The sequence below is a fragment of the Brachypodium distachyon genome, chromosome 4 (genome assembly GCF_000005505.3).
Source record: "Brachypodium distachyon strain Bd21 chromosome 4, Brachypodium_distachyon_v3.0, whole genome shotgun sequence".
Classification (NCBI taxonomy): Eukaryota; Viridiplantae; Streptophyta; class Magnoliopsida; order Poales; family Poaceae; genus Brachypodium; species Brachypodium distachyon.
The window spans coordinates 39,044,678-39,065,414 of NC_016134.3; the positions used below are offsets into that span (position 1 = coordinate 39,044,678).

Genomic DNA, 20,737 nt, shown 5'->3' on the forward strand with positions numbered 1-20,737 from the left:
ATAATGTTTTGTCTTTATCTTGGTGCTGAAACGGGTTGGTTTTCATTCATGTTGCTGCTGCAACTTTGGCTTGGTGCCGAAATGCTGGCGGGTTTTGGGTTCCCTGACGGGGATGAAAAACCCGATGGGGACGGGGCTGGGAGAAAACTGAAATTCGCGACCGGGGATGGGAACGGGGACGGGTCTGGGATGAAGGTCGCGGGGATGGGTTTGGGCAGTCACTACCCGGCGGGTTTCGTCCCCGTTGCCATCCGGAGTGAAATCTGAACTTCTTTCTTGTTTCTTTTACTTTTGTTAACACAATGTACCGTGTGATACGAAACATACCGAGTCCGCCCCCCATTCTCTCTTTTCTTGTCACTATTCTCATGTCATCTTTTGTGTTTCTTTATGCATGTTTTAATTATTTTTATCTTCTTCACTTTTTTCTGGGCAACGAATCTGCACATACAGGTCTTGAACGCTCAGGAACAAAAATCCTGGAAGTGTGGTTCATCGTTCCTATCTTCATTGCTTACCCTCGTCTTCCATAACCAATTTGGTGCCAGGAGGAGGGGGAACCATCGACAAAGTATCAACCTATAACTTATTCTTGTTACTTTCTTCGTAAGGTTTTTGTTGTGTATAGAAATTTTGATAAATCTCCAAATCTATTATACGCTATTGCATCGGCAAATATAAGACATGCCAATAACTTATCGGATCTGCTACCTCTCAGTCGTCAGTCAATGGTGTGGACCGTCAGATCTGGTGCCGAGATTCGTGCTGAAGCTGTGCCAATGCGTGTATAGTATAAATAAGGGAATAATTGAACATGCACAGCATTAATATGGTGGCTTGGTGGTCAGTTTGGCTCTCCATTTGGAGAGGTCGGAGGTTCGATTACTCTGGTGCTCTGTTTTACCTTTTTATTTTTGGTTTCTTATTTATAGCTTGCTTCGTTTTTTTTAATCTTCATTTATCCTTGTGAAGTTTTCATTATATCTTCTATTTATTTTCATATGCAACTTTAGTGCTAAGAGTGAGTATGTAGCTAGGGTAAATGCATGCTTTTGAATTAATATTTTGCTAGATCATTTTTTTTAAGAACTGCACACTTCGAGTTTCTGGTCTTCTTGTTTGTAGTTGCAACTTAGTGTCTTTTCATAAATTAAAAGTGAAATTTGTCTGCTGACTTTTTCAGTTGGAACTTAATTAGTTTAATTAATTAAAAGTGAAATTTCAGTGCTTCTTTTTTGCAGTGCAAATTATGTCTTTTCATACATTACAAGCAAAATTCAATAGCTCCCTCCGTCCAACAAAGGATATTTGAAGTTTCACCAAATTTGAATGCATCTATACACTAAGTCATGTCTAGAATCTAAATACATTCAAATTTTGACAAGTTTGAGACATCTCTTGTTGAACAGAGGGAGTATTACAAGTGAAATTTTTGTGCTGACTTTTTGCAACCGCAATAGTTTAGTTATTACAAGTGAAATTTTTGTGCTTCTTTTCTGCAGTTGCAAGTTAGTGTCTTTTCATAAATTACAATCACTTTCTAGAACTGCAACTTAATTTAATAATTAGCTTAATTTTTGCAAGCGCATTTTTTTGGCCAAGTGGTGTGCTAAATTTTGCAAGTTGATATTCTTATAATTGCAAGCTAGACGTGCATTTACCAATCTTGTCGTGATGGTGTCACGGCAGATGCCATAGAATGGCTTAACTTGGGACGTGATGGACGAAGGAGGATCCGGAGGAGGGAGGACGTGAAGGAAAACATACTCAAGTTACACAAACACGCACAGATTTACCCAGATTCGGAGCCCTCTTGTCGAGGTAAGACTCCTACTTCTACTTTCTTGTATTAGCCGAGATAGACAAGCTCTACAATGTCGCTCCTTGAGCTGTATTCTTGAGAAAGAAAAAGAAGCGGAAACCCTAGATGCCTAAGTGCTCCATCCCTTTCTACAGAGGGATAAGGTTCTATTTATAGGCCACCCATGTCACACTGACATGTGGGTCGAGTCCTAACGTCACCTTCCTTGGGCCCCGCTGGGCACGTGGCTCGGTTCCCTCCCGGTGGCACCGCAGGGGACAAGACAATTTTACTTTTCCCTGGCACTCTGCAGAAAGTACCGCTATCCTCTGCCGGCTTCCGTCAGAAATTCCCTTTCGGTGCTTCCCTTGTGCAGTCGCCTGGCATTGGTACGTAAGCGGCGACTGCCTTTTCCACGATAATGATGACACTGCTTTATCCTCTGCCGCGTGGTCAGGATAAGACCCTTTAGAGATCTCGGCACGGGCCGAGATCAAGGTGCTCATCCTTATCCTACAAGCTCATAAGACAATATAGTCATGCCGGCATACGTCCAGGATGCCGGCTTAGTGCTAGTTTGACTTTACGATGCCGGCATACACAACCATGCCGGCTTTGCCTCCGTCATCTCGGCTAGAGTTGTGTCGTTGTGAGCCTACCTGGGGTCATCTCCCCAACACTAGTCCCCGAAGTTGTTGCGGTCCGGCATGGAAGAATGTCGGGCCACGACAGTTTCCCATGGATAAACCACCAAAGCCTACTTGCGCTTAGCCGAAAAGGATGCCGAGACAGCCCCAAGTTCTCCTAGCCGAGATCAATCCATTCCGACATTCCAGGTCGGCGTGTTTATCCGGCCCTTAGCCGAGATTCTTTTCTTCTCCATGGCCGACAGTTGAAAACTTACTTCTGCCGATATAGACGCCACCTGTGACCTGGACTCTGCACTCCTCTAAACTAACGGGAGGATAAGATCCGATTTACTGCCGGTGCGCTTTTTGAGGCAAGCACAACGTTCCATCGGATATCAAAGCCGACAGAGCCATTAAGAGGGGAATTTCGGTTCCCACGCGGACACTTATCCTCCCGGATCCGACGGGATTCTCTGTCCCACGCTGCGCGGTAACCAAGTGTATGCGCTTTGATGGGAATAACTGCCCCCAAGTCGTGCGCAATCTTCCCGTTGGCCACAGAGGTAGTGGGCGCGGGGGATCCGCGCCCCATTACTATGCCGTGAGTATAAATAGAGGGAGAGGGCGAGGGTAAAAAACCCTTCGCACTCCTCGTCCTCCTCGTTCTCCTCTGCCCCTCTGCTCTCTGCGCACTCCGCCGTCGTTGCTAGATTCAAGCTCCTCCACCGCCGCGGTTCATAGTTCTCTGCCACCAAGCTCGCCGCCGCCAGCTCGCGCGCGCTCGCTTGGCTCTCCGCTGCTCTTCCTTGCTCGTTCAAGCCTCGCACCAGCACCTTCTCACCAAAAAAGCAAACCCTAGATCTACTCCCAAATCCATGGCATCTTCTTCCTGCAACTCAGCAGGCTGAGGAGAGGACCGGCTCGGAGCGAGCCGGCTGGGAGGGCTCCGATGTCACTCTAGCGGACATCGAGTTGCGGATTCCAGAGGAAGTCGAATGCCGGGTTCCCGGTGACGAGACCGTGCCGACTCAAGAGCTTGGTGAGCATGTCGTTTTCCTTGCTCACTTCGAACGCGGTTTCGCTCTTCCGGCTAGCGATTTTCTTAGGAATTTCCTAAAAAATTTCGGCCTCCAGCCGCACCACCTTCCGATGAATGCCATCCTTACTTTCTCGGCATTCGTCACCTGCTGCGAGGGCTTTCTCGGCCTCTGGCCCTCCATTGACCTGTGGGCCAGGTACTTCATGTTCCGGCCCCAGGTTCTTCCTGATAAGAAGAATCCCGGTGCCGCTAAGCCGATGACCCAATGCGGCGCCGCCACCATTATACCTCGCCGAGGTTCGGCCTTCCCTAGGATCCAGGGTCTTGAGTCCTGTAAAAAGTGGCTCAAGACCTTCTTTTACGTCAAGAACACCTCCGACACCGACAAAATCAACTTGCCGGGATTCGAAGTCGGCCCCCCGGAGGAGAAGAGGAACTGGACGTACGATCCGAAGGAAACTCTCCTGGAGGTCAACGAGATCTACGCCGGCATCCTCGAACTCAAGGACAACAGGATGACGGCTGACGACTTGTTGGCCACCTTCATATACCGGCGTCTATGTCCACTCCAGCGCCGAGTACACAAGATGTGCTTTTATGGCGGCCAGTTTGATCCAGACAGAGTGTCAACCTTCAAGCTCACTCATGGTGAAGTCTGGCGCCGGGTCAAGGCGATTGCCAAGACGAGAATGTCGGAGTGATGGACATGGGGCATGCCGGCATACAGCCGGGATTGCCGCGCTCCTCCGGTAGGTTTTTGTTCTCATTTAATTCCTGTTCACATCCGACATATGGTTATGCCGGCATTTACCTGACGAAGGCTTATCTCGGCTCAACCTGATCTTTCTATGCATAGGTTCTCTCTTCAGCGTAAAGAGGACGGGAATTCCCCGGACAAACGCTTCGCGGCCCCGCGCAGGTCCATTGATGCCGAGGACCTGGACTCCGAGGATTTCATGCCGATTGCCCATGCCGGCCCTCGTCGTGTCGAATGTAAGGATCTCCAACATTTTCTCGCAGTCCTTATAGTATTCGTCACCAAAATACTTATTCTTGCTCCATCCCGGAAATAGCCAACTCGGGCGAGCCTGCTGCTGAGGCATCGGACCCAGAAAAGTTAGGTCTGGGAGAAACGCGCAGTCGTGAAGCATGCCGCCGAAAAAGATCTTCCGCAGAACGTGAAGCGGAAGAAAACTGCGGCACATGGACCCAAACCTAAGCCCCTGGTCGCTGGGTAAGGCCAATATTACCTCAATTATCGATGTCGGTTTCCTTCTTTATTGTCATGCCAACGCCTAACTTTTATCTCTGCAGGGCGGTTCTGACGGCCACGCAATCTCAGACGTGTATCACATCTGAGATTCCGACGGCTCCATCTCCCCGTGCCGAGGCTGCGACCCAAGCCACGGGTGAGACCAAGACCGCCGTGGATCCGACATCCTCTGTCCAGGATGTCGGCCCGAGGGTTGATGCGCCAAACGTCGCCTCAGCCGGGACCTCGGCTGCCGGGACTGCTCCTTATATAATTTGTCAACCCTGAAACTCAAGTGTGCAATACGTAGAAAAAAAATAGAGACATATGCACACACAAAAAAAAATAGAGACGCTTGCGGTTAACACGGTCGAATAAACTAAATAGATGTAACATAAAGGCCAACACACATATTCTCACTTATCACTAGAGTTAAACACGAAAAACAAAATAAAAAAAACAAGTGAAAACAAGAGAAATAAGAAATAAAAACAAAACATAGATAAGCGATAAATAAGAAACAAAAAATAGAAATAATAAATAAAACAGAAAAATGAGTAAGCTATAAATAAGAAAGAAAAAATAGAAATAAAAAAATAAAACAGTAAAATGAGAAACCTAATGTTGGAACACAGGAGCCCAGCAACACTTGTAAGGTGCACCAACCATCAGACCAGACAGCGATTATGTCCATGTTCAGTTATTGTTTTTAGTTATCCTCTGTTTATCTTGACACGTGATCCAACGGCCCATACCATCGACTGAGAACTAAGATTTGTCAGGCGACTGAGAGTTAGCAAATCCGAAAGGAATTTGCTATTTGCTGACCGAGCTCAACCACCAGATTCGTGTTTCACGCCTCTGTTTCCTCTTCACAAATTTACACTGTTTGGATGGTCAGGATGGTCCACAGACAATCATGAGATTTTTGCATCAACCCATATGCCCATATATATAACTTAGCCCAAAATAAAAGAATTATATGTCTCACAACCAAGCCTAGTTGTGTTATGTCCAGATGGCATGGTCAGCATCTTTGAGTCTTTGGCCTCCTCATACTGACATATTTGTTTCCTTACATGACATGTATGCTCGTTTATTCTAATCGCATCCTTTCCGAAACGAGGACTGAAGCACCGACATTTTGTTTCCCAATTTCCAAACACTAGCGGCCTACGCCATGCGACAACCATTAGGTTGAGGTAGACAGGGAAACCAGGCGTTGTGCAACAGGCAAAATATATCAACATGCTATACTTATATAGCAAGGTTTATTTATTTATTGTCAATTGGACCACCCGAGCTCAAAATCCTGGCAACGCCTCCTTGGTGATGTTAGGGCTGATGATGTATATTTTGGAGACCGGGGGAGGAGACTGGTAGGAGATGATGCTTGATCCGGCAACAAGCCGACAAACGCCTGGAAATGCCGAGCTGAAAGTAGCATATGCAGAAACCGGTTTCGCCATGAGAAACATGACTTTGTTGGATTTTTTAATTATGACAATAGCATGGTGCGCGCAGGAAAATTTTTTATACATCTTTACTTTCCGACTATCAATCATGCAAAAAAATATTTATTTTTAACTATGAATTACACAGTACGTGTATACCATTTGTACATGATATTACATCGGTGCAACCGTGTAAGAAATACTTCAATGATTGTATCCGTATTTGTGAGTAAAACTTAGGTCACGATAGCCGGTAACTAGGTTGAACGTTGAGAAGAGACGACATGTTGTGTTTGATGTGATATTAGAGCAATAAGCTCACATGGAGTTTAGATCGTAAACAGGATTGGTCATCACGAAGTCAAGATTAATCAACCCCAGTACACCTAAAAGGTACACTTTAGATCGGACCATTTATCTTTTGTGTTTGTTGCGGTATTATTAGTAAGTATTGGTTCGCTAGCTAGCTACTTGCTCCCACATGATGTTAATTATAGTTATAATTTTTAATTACGTGCTAATAACTCATCATGGTAAAACTATATAATATGACAGTAAATCTGAACTTACTATTAATTTCTTTGATTATGAAGAAACTAACAATGGGAAATAAAGTTAAAAGGTGGTACACATGTATCCAACGAAGTATGTTACATTTGGCAGCATAAAAAAAACTCTAGCATATTGGGCCTAGGTGAACCTTAAACCAAATTGATGTTTCATACTAGGCCAACGAACATATCTCCCTCGTTGAATCTTGACCGTTAAATATAATAGTTGATGGTCAAAATCATTCGGATGATGTAGGTTCTCCCTCGATACCCCTCTCATCGTGCTTTTAGCAGTATATAAGAATAGGTAACGAGTTTCGAATTAAGTTGTATCGAACACTTTGGCTTACATAGATCACGATTTGTATGTTTGTTGTAACGATTACAAACTTGAATTCTTGTGATGTCCTTTTTTTTAGAACAACGATTTGCTTCTTTCTTTTTAGTGGAAACGGCCGAAGCTTTATTAGCTATAAAGGTTCACAGGGATACAAATATTGGCCGGTGGATGATCCAACCAGACATAATGAGACGTTGCTAGCCGAGCTAATCTATGAGCTTCACCATTTGCTTCACGTCGTTCGTGACCAAAGATGGTCTCCTGTAGCTCTAACCTCCTTGTAACAGTAACTCGGATGATCATTGCATGCGGACCAAACTGCTTTCCCCATTGATCTCCTTGATAACATTTAAAGAATACGAAGCAATCTTGATTCGTTGGGCATTAATATCCACCACCAAACAGATGGCTTCATCACAAGCATGAGAGTCCAAGATTTCAGGATCTGACAAACCGTCGAAGACCACCGCGGAAGCACCAATGTATAAACCATTTTCATTCCGACACATAGCCCTTAGCAAAAGCCGCATCAACATTAATCTTATGAAGCCCCGCCGGAGGAGGGATCCCGAAGGACTAGCCAAAGGAACTCTTGCAGGGGCGGCATTCCTGGCAAAACCCAGCTCTTCAATACGTTTGTTAATGAAAGCATGAGTTGATAACGGGCTCTGAAACTCCCCTTCATGAATCGCTCTCCGCCGCGCCCACCAAATGGCCCAGAGAGTAACCAAAACTTCCACAAAATCTTGCTGGTTCGGAGTGCGGCAAAGAGACATGAGCCAAAGCTTCGGATCATCTGTTTCATCACCATAAAGAGGCAAGATCACATCATCATCGCCTAGAGACCACACAGACTTGGCCATGTTGCAATCAAGCAAGGAGTGCCGCCAAGAATCAGTCGCTGCATTGCACAACGACACACTGACGAAGTGGCCATCTGACGCCTCGCCCGTTGGCAGCGAAGCACGAGCCAATCTCTAATCAAAAATACGCAGCTTGGATGGAACACAGACACCCCACAACTTCTTCCACTCCTTCTCCTGATCTTCTCCATTAGATCCTTCGGCAGAATGCTACAGCCAGGCAGTTCGACGGTGCTTAATTTCGATCATCATTTTATAGGCAGATCTTACTGAAAAAATTCCGGACTTCTCGTAATGCCATGCCCAAAAGTCTGGCTGACGGACAGAGCTAATCGGGACTTGCCTGACTGCCTCAACGTCCATCGGTAGTAGATGCGACCTCAAAGATTCCACATTCCAGGTCCTTGTCGAAGAAGAAATTAACTCGGACACAGCAACCGGTGGCGTCGACGACAAAGAGCCAAAAGGCCTCGGTTTAAAATCTCGCGGGATCCAATTATCATGCCAAATAGACGTGGAAACACCATCCCCAATTCGTCTAATTAGGCCCATCTTCAACATCTCTTCCCGTCGCACAGCGACCGCCACACCTGTGAAGGATTACGTCCAAGTTCTGCCTCCAGCAAACTGGAATTAGGGAAATAACATGCCTTCAGAATACGAGCACTGAGCGAAGATGCGTCCTGCAAGAGCCGCCAAACTTGACGCGCAAGCAAAGCAAGGTTAAAAATTTCAATATCTCGGAAGCCTAATCCTCATTTATATTTCGGCATTGTCATTGAGTCCCATGACACCCAAGCCGTTTTTCTTTCTCCTTTCGTGCTGCCCCACCAAAATTTACGGATCAAAGAAGTAATGTGTTGACACAGCCCACACGGAAGCTTAAAGACAGCCATAGAGTGCGTTGGGATTGCTTGAACAACTGATTTAATAAGTATTTCTTTTCCCCAAAACGACAAAGATTTTTCCATCCATCCTTGAAGCCGCTCCCAAACTCGGTCCTTGAGATAACCGAACACACCATTTTTCGATCTCCCAACATCAGAGTGCAAGCCCCAAATATTTTTCCTTGAGTTAGTTTGGGTACTGTTTTGTTTTCGAGCCAACGGCCTGCATTACTGTCCGAAGCTCGCTAATGGTCCGGTCCAATGATATCTACTGTGAAGAGCCCCATATGCGATAGGGCCGGGCGTTTTTGGCTGCGCGTGCGAGAAAGTTGTGGAATAATCTGCTCGGAAAAAAATAATGGGCCGCTCGCTGTGAAATGACGATGCGGTGGGCAAGTGGGTTCGATGCCAAGAACCCAAAGAGCACGAGTTCGACCGGGCCCAGCCTTGTGTTACGGTGGTCCAAACTCCAAAGAGACCGGCGTCACGCAAGGGGACTCTTTTAATTCCCGTGCACGATCATCTTTGAAAAAGAACCCGGCTGAATCCAGCATTGGTCCTGGACTTCTCCTGGAAGGAAATGCGGAGCACATGTATGCTGGCTGAGTAGCGAGCTGTTTACACGAGAGATTCAGCCTGCGGGCTCCGTTAGTCCAAGAGACAACCGAACGCACGGCTTCCCGGCTTACGTGCGCACATGCTCCGGGTGCACGTACCAGCGACTTGTATTGCTCAATCAAGTAGGAGTACACTATTTATTCCCTGCTAGCACAGATCCCTATCAATAATCCGGCAAAAAAACACACGGCACGGATGGATCGAACAGGAAAAGCCTTAAATTTACAGCCTAGATTCAGAGCCGTACGTTAGTGCACTGGGATTGCAGCCGCGGCACGCGAGATCGATGCATGGAGGAGGCAGAAAGTCAAATGTGGCGCGTGATGCACGCCGCCGAACCTTGAAGCCTTGAAGGATCCGTCTGCCTAATTAAGACGTCTCAAGAAGCTTCACGACACGTGTACACAGAACACCAGGAGAGTAAAACGGAGCAGGTGATGCATGCACCAAACCTTGCAGAGATGCACGCTCTGAACAAACCAAACCCCAGAAAGCCAGAAACTACTATATGATATGACAGATAAGGAGTATAGCACAGTATGAGATGAAGCTTCCAGCCCTCGAGTTCCGGGCATCGATTCTCATGGCAATACTGCAATGCGTCTCGGTGCCAGCAAAGTCAACACCAGCGCAGCTCGTCAAGCATCGATTTAGAGATTCCCATTAGGCTTGGACCTTGGAGACTTGGGAGTAATCCATCTGTAATTTGGTGCTGGGCGCGTGTGGCATGCAACGACGACAGCCTATGCTGATTTCGCGGCGACACGCGCGCGTTTGTTCAGGAAGAGGGCGGATCCCGAGGTTCAGTAAAAGACAGACGGACAGTGAAGTCGTACCGATACTACTGTTATTACCGCTGTTGGTTGTTAGTTGACCAGTGGTACGACGGAGTAGAAAGGGGATTTCCTTATTTTCGCCATTGACGTTATCTATACTAGTACTGTTCTAAGTACTGTACGCCGCAGTGCTGACCCTGGGGATCTTTTTTTCGCAGCACTTTCATTCAACCAGTGGGGATTCGAAACTAGTATAAATGAGCAAATTTAACACACTACGATTCCTACCTTAGCTAGCTTGTTTTGAAAGAACAAGGACAGGGGCCGCCGGGTCCATCGATAGCTATAAGAGGGTACGTACATGTGAATGTCCGAGAGTGGCATCAAATTAAAGGGAAGGTGACTACAAAAATGTAGAAGTAGACAGGTTAAGCAGGCACCTGATGAGAATAGTACTAGTACGGAGTAGGTGCCTTTTGAACAACTGACATCAAAATGAACAGGCCGTAACAAAACAAAAACGCAATGTACAATTAAACTCAAGAGTCACGCTGCCGCAGTTCCAACAGCACGCCTATACTCATGAACCTTTGCTTCGTGGTACTGGCTTCAATGGAGTAGTCAAGAGTGAAGACCGCACGTTGAAGGCCCTTCAGAGTTCAGACGGACCAAATGAAAAGAGGAGAAGATTCAAAACGAGTACTGCCAGAATTAAAGCATGCACATTATTTCCTGCGCTCGATTCATAATTGAATGACGACTCTTCCAAGGACGAGGTGACGATGGTCATGCATGCACCGTAAAATCTGGTCAGAACAGTGGCTTCGTGGATCTTCTTCCTCGTATCAATGAACAATATTGTAGCACTACTCGCACAATGGTGGCGAGACATTAAAGGAAGACAACTAGCTAACGGAAACAAGACACATGTTGTAGGTACATACAGGCCACAGTTCCCACATTAGCGTCACACTAATTAAAACAGGTGTCCCGCTAGATATCGTGCGTGCGTGCGTGCGTGCTCCTTGCGAGCAAATTGACTATTGTTTACAAGAAGATCTGAATCGAAAAACAAATACTGCCGGATGGATATAGTACCAGACGTGATTAATTATGCATTTCGTTCTCAATGGCCAAACTTTGACCAAATGAACTACTAAAACCTAACTGAGCAAATTAATCTCAGATACAGGCTAGGATGTTACGGAGAGGAAAGCTAAAGAAAGGTATACTTGAACTTGAGATCGAGGAAATGAATGCCTGGCTTTCCCGTGTATGCCGCGCGCGCCGCCGCCGATCGACGGACCGACCGACTTCAAGCTATCCCGCTAGCTCGCAGCCCCTTCTTCTTCTTCTTCTTGCACCCCCCTCCATTCCTCGGCCCGTAGTACGTACGCGCCTACCACACCGGGGCTGGGCTAGAAGGCCAAGGCATCAAACCGGCCGAAGACGGCCGGCGAGCGAGCAGCGCGGCGACTGCGAGAGACCAGGCGCCTCCTCCTCGCGCGTGCTCATGTCGCGAGCCGTCCGGCGACGTTGAAATGCCAAACCCCAGATTGGGGGTGCGACTAGGCACGGGGATCAGAATATCAGATGACGAGAAGGAGGAGGAGGAGTCCGGAGGAGGAAAGAAAGGCTCTTTTTTTTATCTGCAGCCTCGGAATATTTTCCAGAGGCCTTTAAAGGCAGGAAAGCCGAAGAGGCGCCGGCCGGCACAGCAGAGGAGACCCGCGCTCGGTCGACCCCGGCAAATGTTGATGCCTACCTGCCGATCCGTGCGTGCGTTGCGAATGTTTTGCTTGGCGTGGCAGGCAGGCAGCTGGTTAGCTAGCGGCCGGCGTGGCAAATTGTAGTACGTGGGCGCAAGCATTTGAGGCCGTACGTAACTTACGCGTGCATTCGGTAGAGAGCGTCCGATCCGTGCACTGAGAAGATCGCACAAGAACTGACCTACCGATCGACCACGGTACTCTCTGTACTGATGTTTGCTTCGGTTCCTCTGCTTAAGATTGGGAAAAGGAGAGAGATCGAATTAATGCACACGTATGGGTCCACGCTAAAGTGTGTTTTTGGAGAACACTTCTTCTTTTTTCCACAGTGAAAGGAGAGAGGGGTCTGTGTGGCGCGAGCGCGACCTTTCTCTCCATCTCGGTTTCTTGTACCGGTAGGTTATAGTATCTAACATGGTGACATGAACTGAAGCGACCGACCTGGAAGGGGCCGGCCTGGTGATGAAGATGTAGAGGTGATGGATGACTTTAGCTGCGCTCCTCAAATCTTTGTCCTGGAAAGCGTGGAACAGCACGCAATGGGCTGACGCCGTACTTCAATCCTCGCCCAGTGCAAGTGGGTCGTTGATGCAACCACTAGCTAGGCAGCTATCTCATGATGCTATAGCTTTTCTTCAACGCCGTTGCTTGTTGCTCCATACACCATACTACTACTACGTACTCGATCCAGTGGACGGATTCGTAATGGGCAATGGGTTTAACCAACTTAAAGCCAGGATGAAACGCGTACAGAACAGTGAATTGATGGAGATTCCCAATGTTTAGTACGTGTTCCTAGCTAGCTTTGCTTAGTGCCGGTATTCAAAGACGGCATCATGTGTCTGTCCCTGATCCTGTAAAAAGGAGAGGTCGGTTAGCGGTCCACGTGCAATGGTTCGTCAAGCTAGAGGAGCGGGCTGCATCGATCGATCGATCGCCAATTCGCCATGGTCCACCGTGCACCGCACCAACAGGCCGCATATATCTGGACCACACCACTTCGACCGGCAAGGGCAAGAAGCAGCAGCGTTCTGCACACCACACATGCCATGCGGGGTCCGGTCCGGTCCGGTTCGGGTCCTCACGTGCGGCGCCCCGGTCGTGCGCTCCCGGGACTGGGATCCCGGCAACACCGGGCCGGCTCTTGCTCCGATGCCCCGTCCGCACCGCAGCTTCCATTCCGCGTCCCCCCCGTCTCGATGTGCCTTCCCGGCTTTCCCTTGTGATCTGACCACGGGACGAGGGAATCGAGATGGGCTCTGTCTCTGTGCAACGGCGCAAGGCATCAGTTTTTTTTTATCTTCTTCACACACGCCGTAGGGATTAGGGAATCGATTTCCTGCACAGATTTAGGGAAGGAAACGGGTGGGGGGTGTGACAGCAGATAAGGGACACGGGAATCTGTGCAGGTGACGTGTGATGGAACTGGTGGACCGAGACAACTCGTTGTGGTTGCTGCAGACTGGATCCAGCCTGCCAGGCCCTACTCACACGGGCCGAACCCGGCCTGGGGGTAGCGACTGGGCCACAGAGTCGGCCCAAGCGGGAGAGGGGAGGGGAAACAGAGCCGAACCGACCGATCAAGCCCACGTCGGTCGATCACGGACCGTGACATTCACGTCTGCGTTCGCGTGTCATTGGGCGTTGTGCCGTTGTTCCGTCGGCCCGGCCAGCAAACCCGTTGCCGCACAACAAGCAACCCTGGCACTTGGGCTGGTCAATGTTTGTTCGTTCGCAGAGGGTTTTCTCGTTTTTCTTTGTCTTGATTACGATTTTTTTTGCAACATTACTTGTTGTATATGGGGAATTGGGGATCGATTGTTGTATATGAGTAAGCCCAAACACGGTTCCACAATACGGGGAAGTTAAAACATTTGGGCGAAAACTTGCAAACTTTCTGGACAGATGAGAGGTGGGAGAAAAGTTTTTTCAACCTTTATGCGTTCTAATGGCCTATTGGGCATTGGGCCGTGGAAACATGCACTCTGTAGATTTGATACATTTTATTTTGCGATTTAGTACATTGTTGTGAGATCTTGTGTGTCTTTGGTGGCGACGATGCATAAATTAAAGGCCTCTCAGCTTAAACCCATTTTGGTGTGAAATGTCATGGTCGACTTCATGAAGTTTATGTATCTCACGGCTCATAATTTTGTGATTTTTGTGATTTTTTCGTCGGTTTGATGATGATTCAATAGCCATGATGTTGACCTCTTCTCTTTGGATCAAATATGTAGGGGCCAGGGCTTGATAACGAGTCGGCTCGACTCGTTAAGATAACGAGCTAGCTCGACTCGACTTGTTAACATAACGAGCTCAAAATCAAATTTGGTTCGACTCGTGTAACTCGTGAGTTAGTCGTTAAACTCATTGGCATAGAGGCAGCACCGCGTGAGAATGTCCTATCAGACGCACGTACCCCGCCACCCCGTGCGGCTGCTCAGTTGATGTAGTTTGTAGTACACAGAAGAGTCTGAACAGCGTACCAATTTCCATGTGACAAGTTCGGTGAAAGCTTCAACATTCATTTGTGGCATGGCATCAGATTGACTGCACCTAGCACAACCATGGTTTTGAATTTTGAACTGCGAAAAGCATGATTTTTTCGGCCTAAAAGTACAAGTTGTGATAGTTTTTTTTTTCAACCTGAGATCTCCCCCTGTCCATTACGAATGACGGAAATACAAACAATACGTTCCGAACCAACGAAAAAAAATACGATGATGGAGCAAAGGTGGGAGAGAAACTAGGAGCATTAGTGTGCATTAATGATATGAGAACAGGCAAACGCTTAATTAGTGTAAAGTTGACCTCGGCCGCATTTTTCTTTTCTCGCTGCTGTGTTGGAAATCCCGTACTACCACCATTGACTACCACTAGTTGCAATGACTTCGGTACATGCTTCTCCGGTAGGAAACCAAACACATGTTGAAAAGATTAGAGAATTATCAAATGGCCATAACTGAATACTCCAGATGCAGACAAGCTGAAGATCTGAGACACTTTACATCGATGATGCAGATTCTGCACACAGGAAAGGAATTGAGTGGCATGTGAGGAGAGCAAGAAACCATGCTCGCTGCACATGGACGTTTTTTTATTGTATGCACAATTAATAAGACACCGAGTTCAAATCAACTCCAGAAGTAGCTAGATGGTTGTGTGCATCGATTGATGCAGAGGACGGAGGATGTCCTCCTTTTCAAAAAAAAAGGCGTCTGCCGTCGATTGATCCTAGGCTGGGTCCATCGCTTCCTTAGCTGAGATCCTCTTACAACACCGTGCATCTCACGGCCACAACATCAAAATCTTGTATGCATCATTTTTGTTTAACGTTTGCAACATTCGTCCAAAAGCTCATCATAACATCAAAGATCCTACATGCAACATCGAAATAATTAAATCCCTCCACAATATACCTTGAAATCACTGCAACGGAGTAATGTGTTTGTGTTTATAGCAAGGGGCGGATCTGAAACAAATGCTTACCTGATGCATCTTTTGAAGATAGCACATATATACTCCCTCCGTCCGGGTATGTAAGACCGGACGGAATTTTATGTCAAATTCTGACCAAACATTATATTAGTTATATGAGTTTATTATGACACAAAAGAGATATCATTAGTTTATTGGAACTCTTTCTAATGGTATAACTTTTATATACATATCTTAAATGTTATTTGTATAATTGTTGGTTAAAATTAGGCACAAAATCTAATGGAAGCCTTATAAACCTGGACGGAGGTACGTAGTATTCTTTTAGGTTTGCAGCTTTGCAAAGTTAGAATTCTGACTGTCTAATACACATTTCCCACTTTATCCTGATGCATTAACCTTACTGAACTCATAATGAACATAAAAAATTATTTTACCATGATGCAAGTACATCAGGGATGCCCTACACAGCTCCGCCCCTCTGCGTGGTCAAATAATGCATGTTTGTAACATGTAGAAAAACCGTTTGCAACATCGAAAAATAAAAATGCGCTGATTGTTCTTCTGCGACGCTCTACGGCGGCGAGTCGATGGTACAAGTGCATCGGCGACAGCGGAAGACAGTGGCTCTAGGGAGGCTGTTGCATGTGTGGCTGCTGCACGAGCGGACGACAACAGAGGTGGGTTGCTCAGTTGTTGCATGCTGCCGCGACTCACAAGATGTAGCGATCTGTCGGGTGAAGGGAATCATTTCCCTTCAATTTTGAGTGCACCTGTCTTTTGAATGTTGTTTGTGGCTTCCAACTTCCAAGAACAGCTCACCAGGGATTTAGAGTATACTCAATTAGAACCCCTTTGGCACTCAAACTGGATCGGTGGCTTTCCTCTATGGCTCACCTTTCCCTTGCTCTTTGCCCGCTCGCGCCGCAAGTCCCGTTCGGTCGCCGATGCGCTCTGTGGCCATCAATGGATTCGCGACTTGCGTCATGATCGGTCTGAAGCTTTTCTTTTCGAGTTCGTTCTTGCTTGGAGAGAACTCGCCATGGTCACTCTTCAGCCAAATGCACCCGAATCCATCCAGTGGATTCTGACCACGGACGGCTCCTACTCTTCGCGCTCCGCCTACCGGCTTCAATTCGCGGGTCGCGTCTCCTCGCCGATGCCCTAGTCGGTCTGGCGCATCTGGGCTCCGCCGAAGGCCAAGTTCTTCGCCTGGCTGATGCTTCAAGACCGCCTCTGGTGTGCCGATCGGCTGCAGCGACGAGGTTGGCCTAACTGCTATTTCTGTCCTCTTTGCCGTCGCAACCTCGAGACGTCCACGCACTTTTTCGTCGAATGCCCTTTCTCGAGTCAGCTCCGGTGCATCGTGGCGCTTTGGCCCAATTGTCGTAGCATCGTCGTTGCTATTCGGGACGCTGCTTCGGTCCTCTCGTTTCGCGATCACTTGATGGCTGCTACCCGCGCTGAGCTCAGAAAAGGCATGAGCTCCCTGTTCCTCCTTGTTTGCCACTCCATTTGGCGCGAACGAAACTCCCGGGTCTTCCACAACAAAGCGCTTGCCCGGCCCCAGCTCGCTAGCTTCATTAAAGACGAGGCGCAGGAATGGGCCTTCGCCGGCGCCAAGGCCCTACGCAAGCTCCTGTGGGAGCCCCCTTGAGTTTTTTTCCATCTTCTTTAGCTCCTCGTTTTGCTTTCTCTCTTTTTTCTCTTTCTGTCTAGGGCAGCTTTTGTAATTATTTCTACCTGCTAATACATGGGAAGCCAGCTCTTGCTGGATCTTTCAAAAAAAAATTAGAACCCCTTTGGGTCATGCGCCACGTGTCTCTTGACTCTTGAGCATCGATAGATTGATCACCGATTTTTCATATATGAATGAAGGCAGTACTAGTTTTTAATGTAAACAAACCATAATATGTAAACCTATATTCAAACGTTGATATAAAATTAGATGTGTGTATCGAACGATGCAGAGACCAGGGTGGAAATCATCCCCTTTTCGAAAAAAGATATAAACCTCTTCCTAAAAAATTGATACCGAGACAGCCGATCCAAATTATAAGAACCATCCTATCGCCGCTTCTCTTCTCAACGCTAGCTGGATAGAGATAACAGAGCAGCACAAATATGACAGTTGTTTGCATCCGATCCATGAGTGGTGAACCTTTTCTTCGAGTTCATTCGTCCATCAGTTTTATGAAATGATCACGAGAGTAATACGTTGTAAAAAAAAACCCAATTTGATCCTAACAGCATGCCTACTATGTCCAAAAGAATATGACTCCATCAACAAACTCAAAATCAAATTTTTAAGCGCGTACAAATCGCAAGACCCCTCTCCATCTTTCTCTCTCACCACAGGAACATCATCAACCCGCCTGCCGCCAGCAAGCAATTCACAGCACCGACACCGAGGCCGTAACCGGCGCTCGTGGAGTCCGCCTTCCCTTTCCCTGCTCCCGCTTTGCCGCCGGGGCTGGGCGCCAGATCCGACGCCCCGGACTCCGGCGCGGGCGCGGGCGCCGGCGCGAGCGGCGGGTCCTTGGTGAAGATCTGCATCGGCAGGAGCACCTTGTTGAGGGAGTAGATCGCGACGGGGTCCGTGGCGTAGACGCTGCTGGAGATGGTGGGCTTGGACCACATGGACTTGACGGAGATGGTGCCCATGTCGTCCGTGAGGTTGAGCGTGTAGGGCGCCCCCGCGAAGGTGTTCACCGGGTTGAGCACGCTGAGGTTCCTGAACTGGGCCAGCGAGTAGAACTCGGGTAAGGCGTGGTACATGAGCAGCATCTTCAGCTGGTCGCTCGTGAGGTTGGAGAAGGTGGATTTCTTGAGCGCCGCGAACGCCGAGTCCTTGGGGACGAAGATGGTGATGCCCTCCTTGGTCTTGTTGGCCTGCCTCTGGAAGGTCTCGATCACGTTCGTCTTCTGCAGGTAGCTCAGGAAGGTGTGGAACGGGCCCGCCACGCCAAGGAGCGCCGCGAGGTCCACGTAGTCTGGCGCCGGTGCCGGCGCCGGCGCCATGGTTGGGGGAAGCGCTACCGACGCCGGCGCGGGTGGACTCTTCTGAGCCAATGCTGGGGAGCAGAGGAGGGTGGCCAGTACGGCGGTGGTAAAAATGGCTCCTTTCAACTCCATCACGACACTGTTTGCTCGGCTTCTTCTCCCCTGATCCAAATCCTTGGGAGGGATCATGCGCAAAGTTTCAGAGATCTTTACAACTCAAAACCTGAATGCAGTTTGTACAGTAATAGTTTACTTTTGATAGGAATGATATTGGTACCAAGAAGGAGAAAAAACGCCAAGATCTATAATCTATGTGAGTTTATATTTCAGAACTCACACGAACAATTTAAACATTTGGTGATTCAACCACTCACTAGTCACTGTCGCTGAGAATGAAAATACAGAAAAAAAAACATTTCAGGCATCAGGATCAATAGATCCAGTTAGGTGCCGCATTATAGTAATTTAAGTGTTACCTACCAAATCATGATACCATATAAAGTAGTACTTGCTTGAACAAAAAGGAAGCCCTGTAGATCTCAGCAGAAAAACAAAAGGCAAAAATTAACCACTAGGCTGAGGTACGTGCTGAACACTTTATTGTCTCGACTTAACGAAAAATAAACGTCATCATATTCCACATAAGCACCGAAATCTCATGGCCCAGGGATCAAGAACTACCAAGCTACCAGCTAATTAACTAAGGCGCGCCATTAACTAATAGAACTGAACTGATTAACCCCATATGAAATCATGAAAAAACTTTCAAGCTGCATAATGAGTTAATGATACTGCATTGCAAATGCAGAGGAGAATTCAAGGGGAGCAAACCTGAGCAGGGCAGGGAAGGTGAGACAAGAAGAGAGGCTGTGTGGCAACTGGCAAGGGTGCTGCTGAGAGGAGGCGACGCTATATAAAAGGTTGGTGTTTGTGCAGGGAGGAGAAGGAGGAAGAAGAATAAATAAACAAATTATTTGATCATATGGTATGGGTCATGGGTGGGCGGGTGGCAGCTGTTGCGAGTCAGTTGGTGAGAAATGGAAGCTGGCCAGGTATTAGCTGCCTCTGTTCTGTTCTTGAGTAAATTGCACTGCTTCTCAGTGGTGGTACAATTGGTGTCCTTAGGTTTGATTTAATTCTATGCTCTGTACTTCTCCGTATTTTGTTTAGTTCGTTTACGTAATTGAGCATGAGTGTACGGTCATTTTAGTTCAGCCATTTGATGTTTATTGCACAGTGTTCATCAGTATTCAACAAAGCTTCCTTTATCGAAATAGAAACTAGAATTTGTCTCACTCTTTATACAATTTCGTTTAGATATATTTTTTATTTTGTCCAACTTTTTTCTCCGAAAGGTATGAACATATGCGTTAGGTTTTTTCTTACAGTTCTTAATATTTCAGAAACCTGACATATTCGGACACTAGTTCTCTTGTAAAGTCTGTTACCGGTACTGCAGCGTTCCAGGGGTGGTTAATTTATTGCAGTGTAAATTTGAATTTTCCTGCAAACTGGGACTTCTTAAAATCAAGTTGGACACTTGTAGATAATTTTAACGGGTCATGTGCAAAACAACAAGGTGTATTGACTAATGTAAACTTTCTTATTTATCGTCTGACACAAGATTCTTGAGAATCTGAAAGTCGAAGCAGAATTTTGTTACATTTATTTATTCTCTGTAGTAGCACGGTTAAGCAATGTGATCAGAAAAAACGGTGTGACGTTGCAATTTTTTTTTACACTTTTGATGATAGGTATCCGGATTTCATTCCAAGTTCATGACTTCAGAACACACAATTCTAATACTCGCTCTGTTCCTAAAACCACGACGAGTATTTTGGAACGGAGGAGCAGAAAAATACTCTGTTGACTTAAGTGGAATCACTATGTAATCTGCAGCAGTACTACCTTAGTCTGATTAGACCTTGCATGTATCAGAGAACTACATTAATTAAAGGGTAGCAGTTATTACGGCCTGCTGTTCATGGAAGACTCCAGCGTGGTTTGTAAGTATAACAATGCAACCAGTGCTACTTTTCTATCAGAAGGATTCTTCCAACTTGATTGCTACTCAAGAACCAAAGACCAAACACATTTTCCTTAAAGGAACCGAACACCAACCTTTACCCTGTGACAAAATGTGACAATTTGGCATGAGGTTGTTCCTTCTAGATTTTTTTAAAAAGAAATCTTACCTAAAATTAGAAAGCCACCTTAATGTTGTAATTTCGCTGCATATACTCACATAAAAATGATTTCCTGTTCACTCTTTCAACTGTACGCTGAATAAATGGTGGCACTCCGTGTTCTGAACTTG

The 20,737-nt window shown here is 46.9% G+C and overlaps 1 protein-coding gene and 1 long non-coding RNA gene across 3 annotated transcripts; one reads left to right on the forward strand and one right to left on the reverse strand.

Annotated features, from left to right (window-relative positions):
• Positions 1-17,566: 17,566 nt before the first annotated feature.
• LOC100846551 (fasciclin-like arabinogalactan protein 7) lies at positions 17,567-19,396 on the reverse strand. Of its 2 annotated transcripts, none has more exons than XM_010239990.3 (2): positions 19,252-19,396; positions 17,567-18,594 (listed from the first exon to the last, which is right to left on the reverse strand). In XM_010239990.3, the coding sequence occupies exon 2, from the start codon at positions 18,550-18,552 to the stop codon at positions 17,767-17,769; it is 786 nt and encodes a 261-aa protein (XP_010238292.1). In that variant the 5' UTR covers positions 18,553-18,594; positions 19,252-19,396; the 3' UTR covers positions 17,567-17,766. The 2 variants fall into 2 exon arrangements, with proteins under 2 accessions (XP_010238292.1, XP_003578315.1); XM_003578267.4 differs by having other exon boundaries at positions 17,567-18,643; positions 19,252-19,386.
• Positions 19,397-19,433: 37 nt separating this feature from the next.
• On the forward strand, positions 19,434-20,410 carry LOC112268942. The gene is made up of 2 exons (XR_002960508.1): positions 19,434-19,472; positions 20,175-20,410. It is a non-coding gene; the product is annotated as an uncharacterized LOC112268942 (long non-coding RNA).
• Positions 20,411-20,737: the final 327 nt, after the last annotated feature.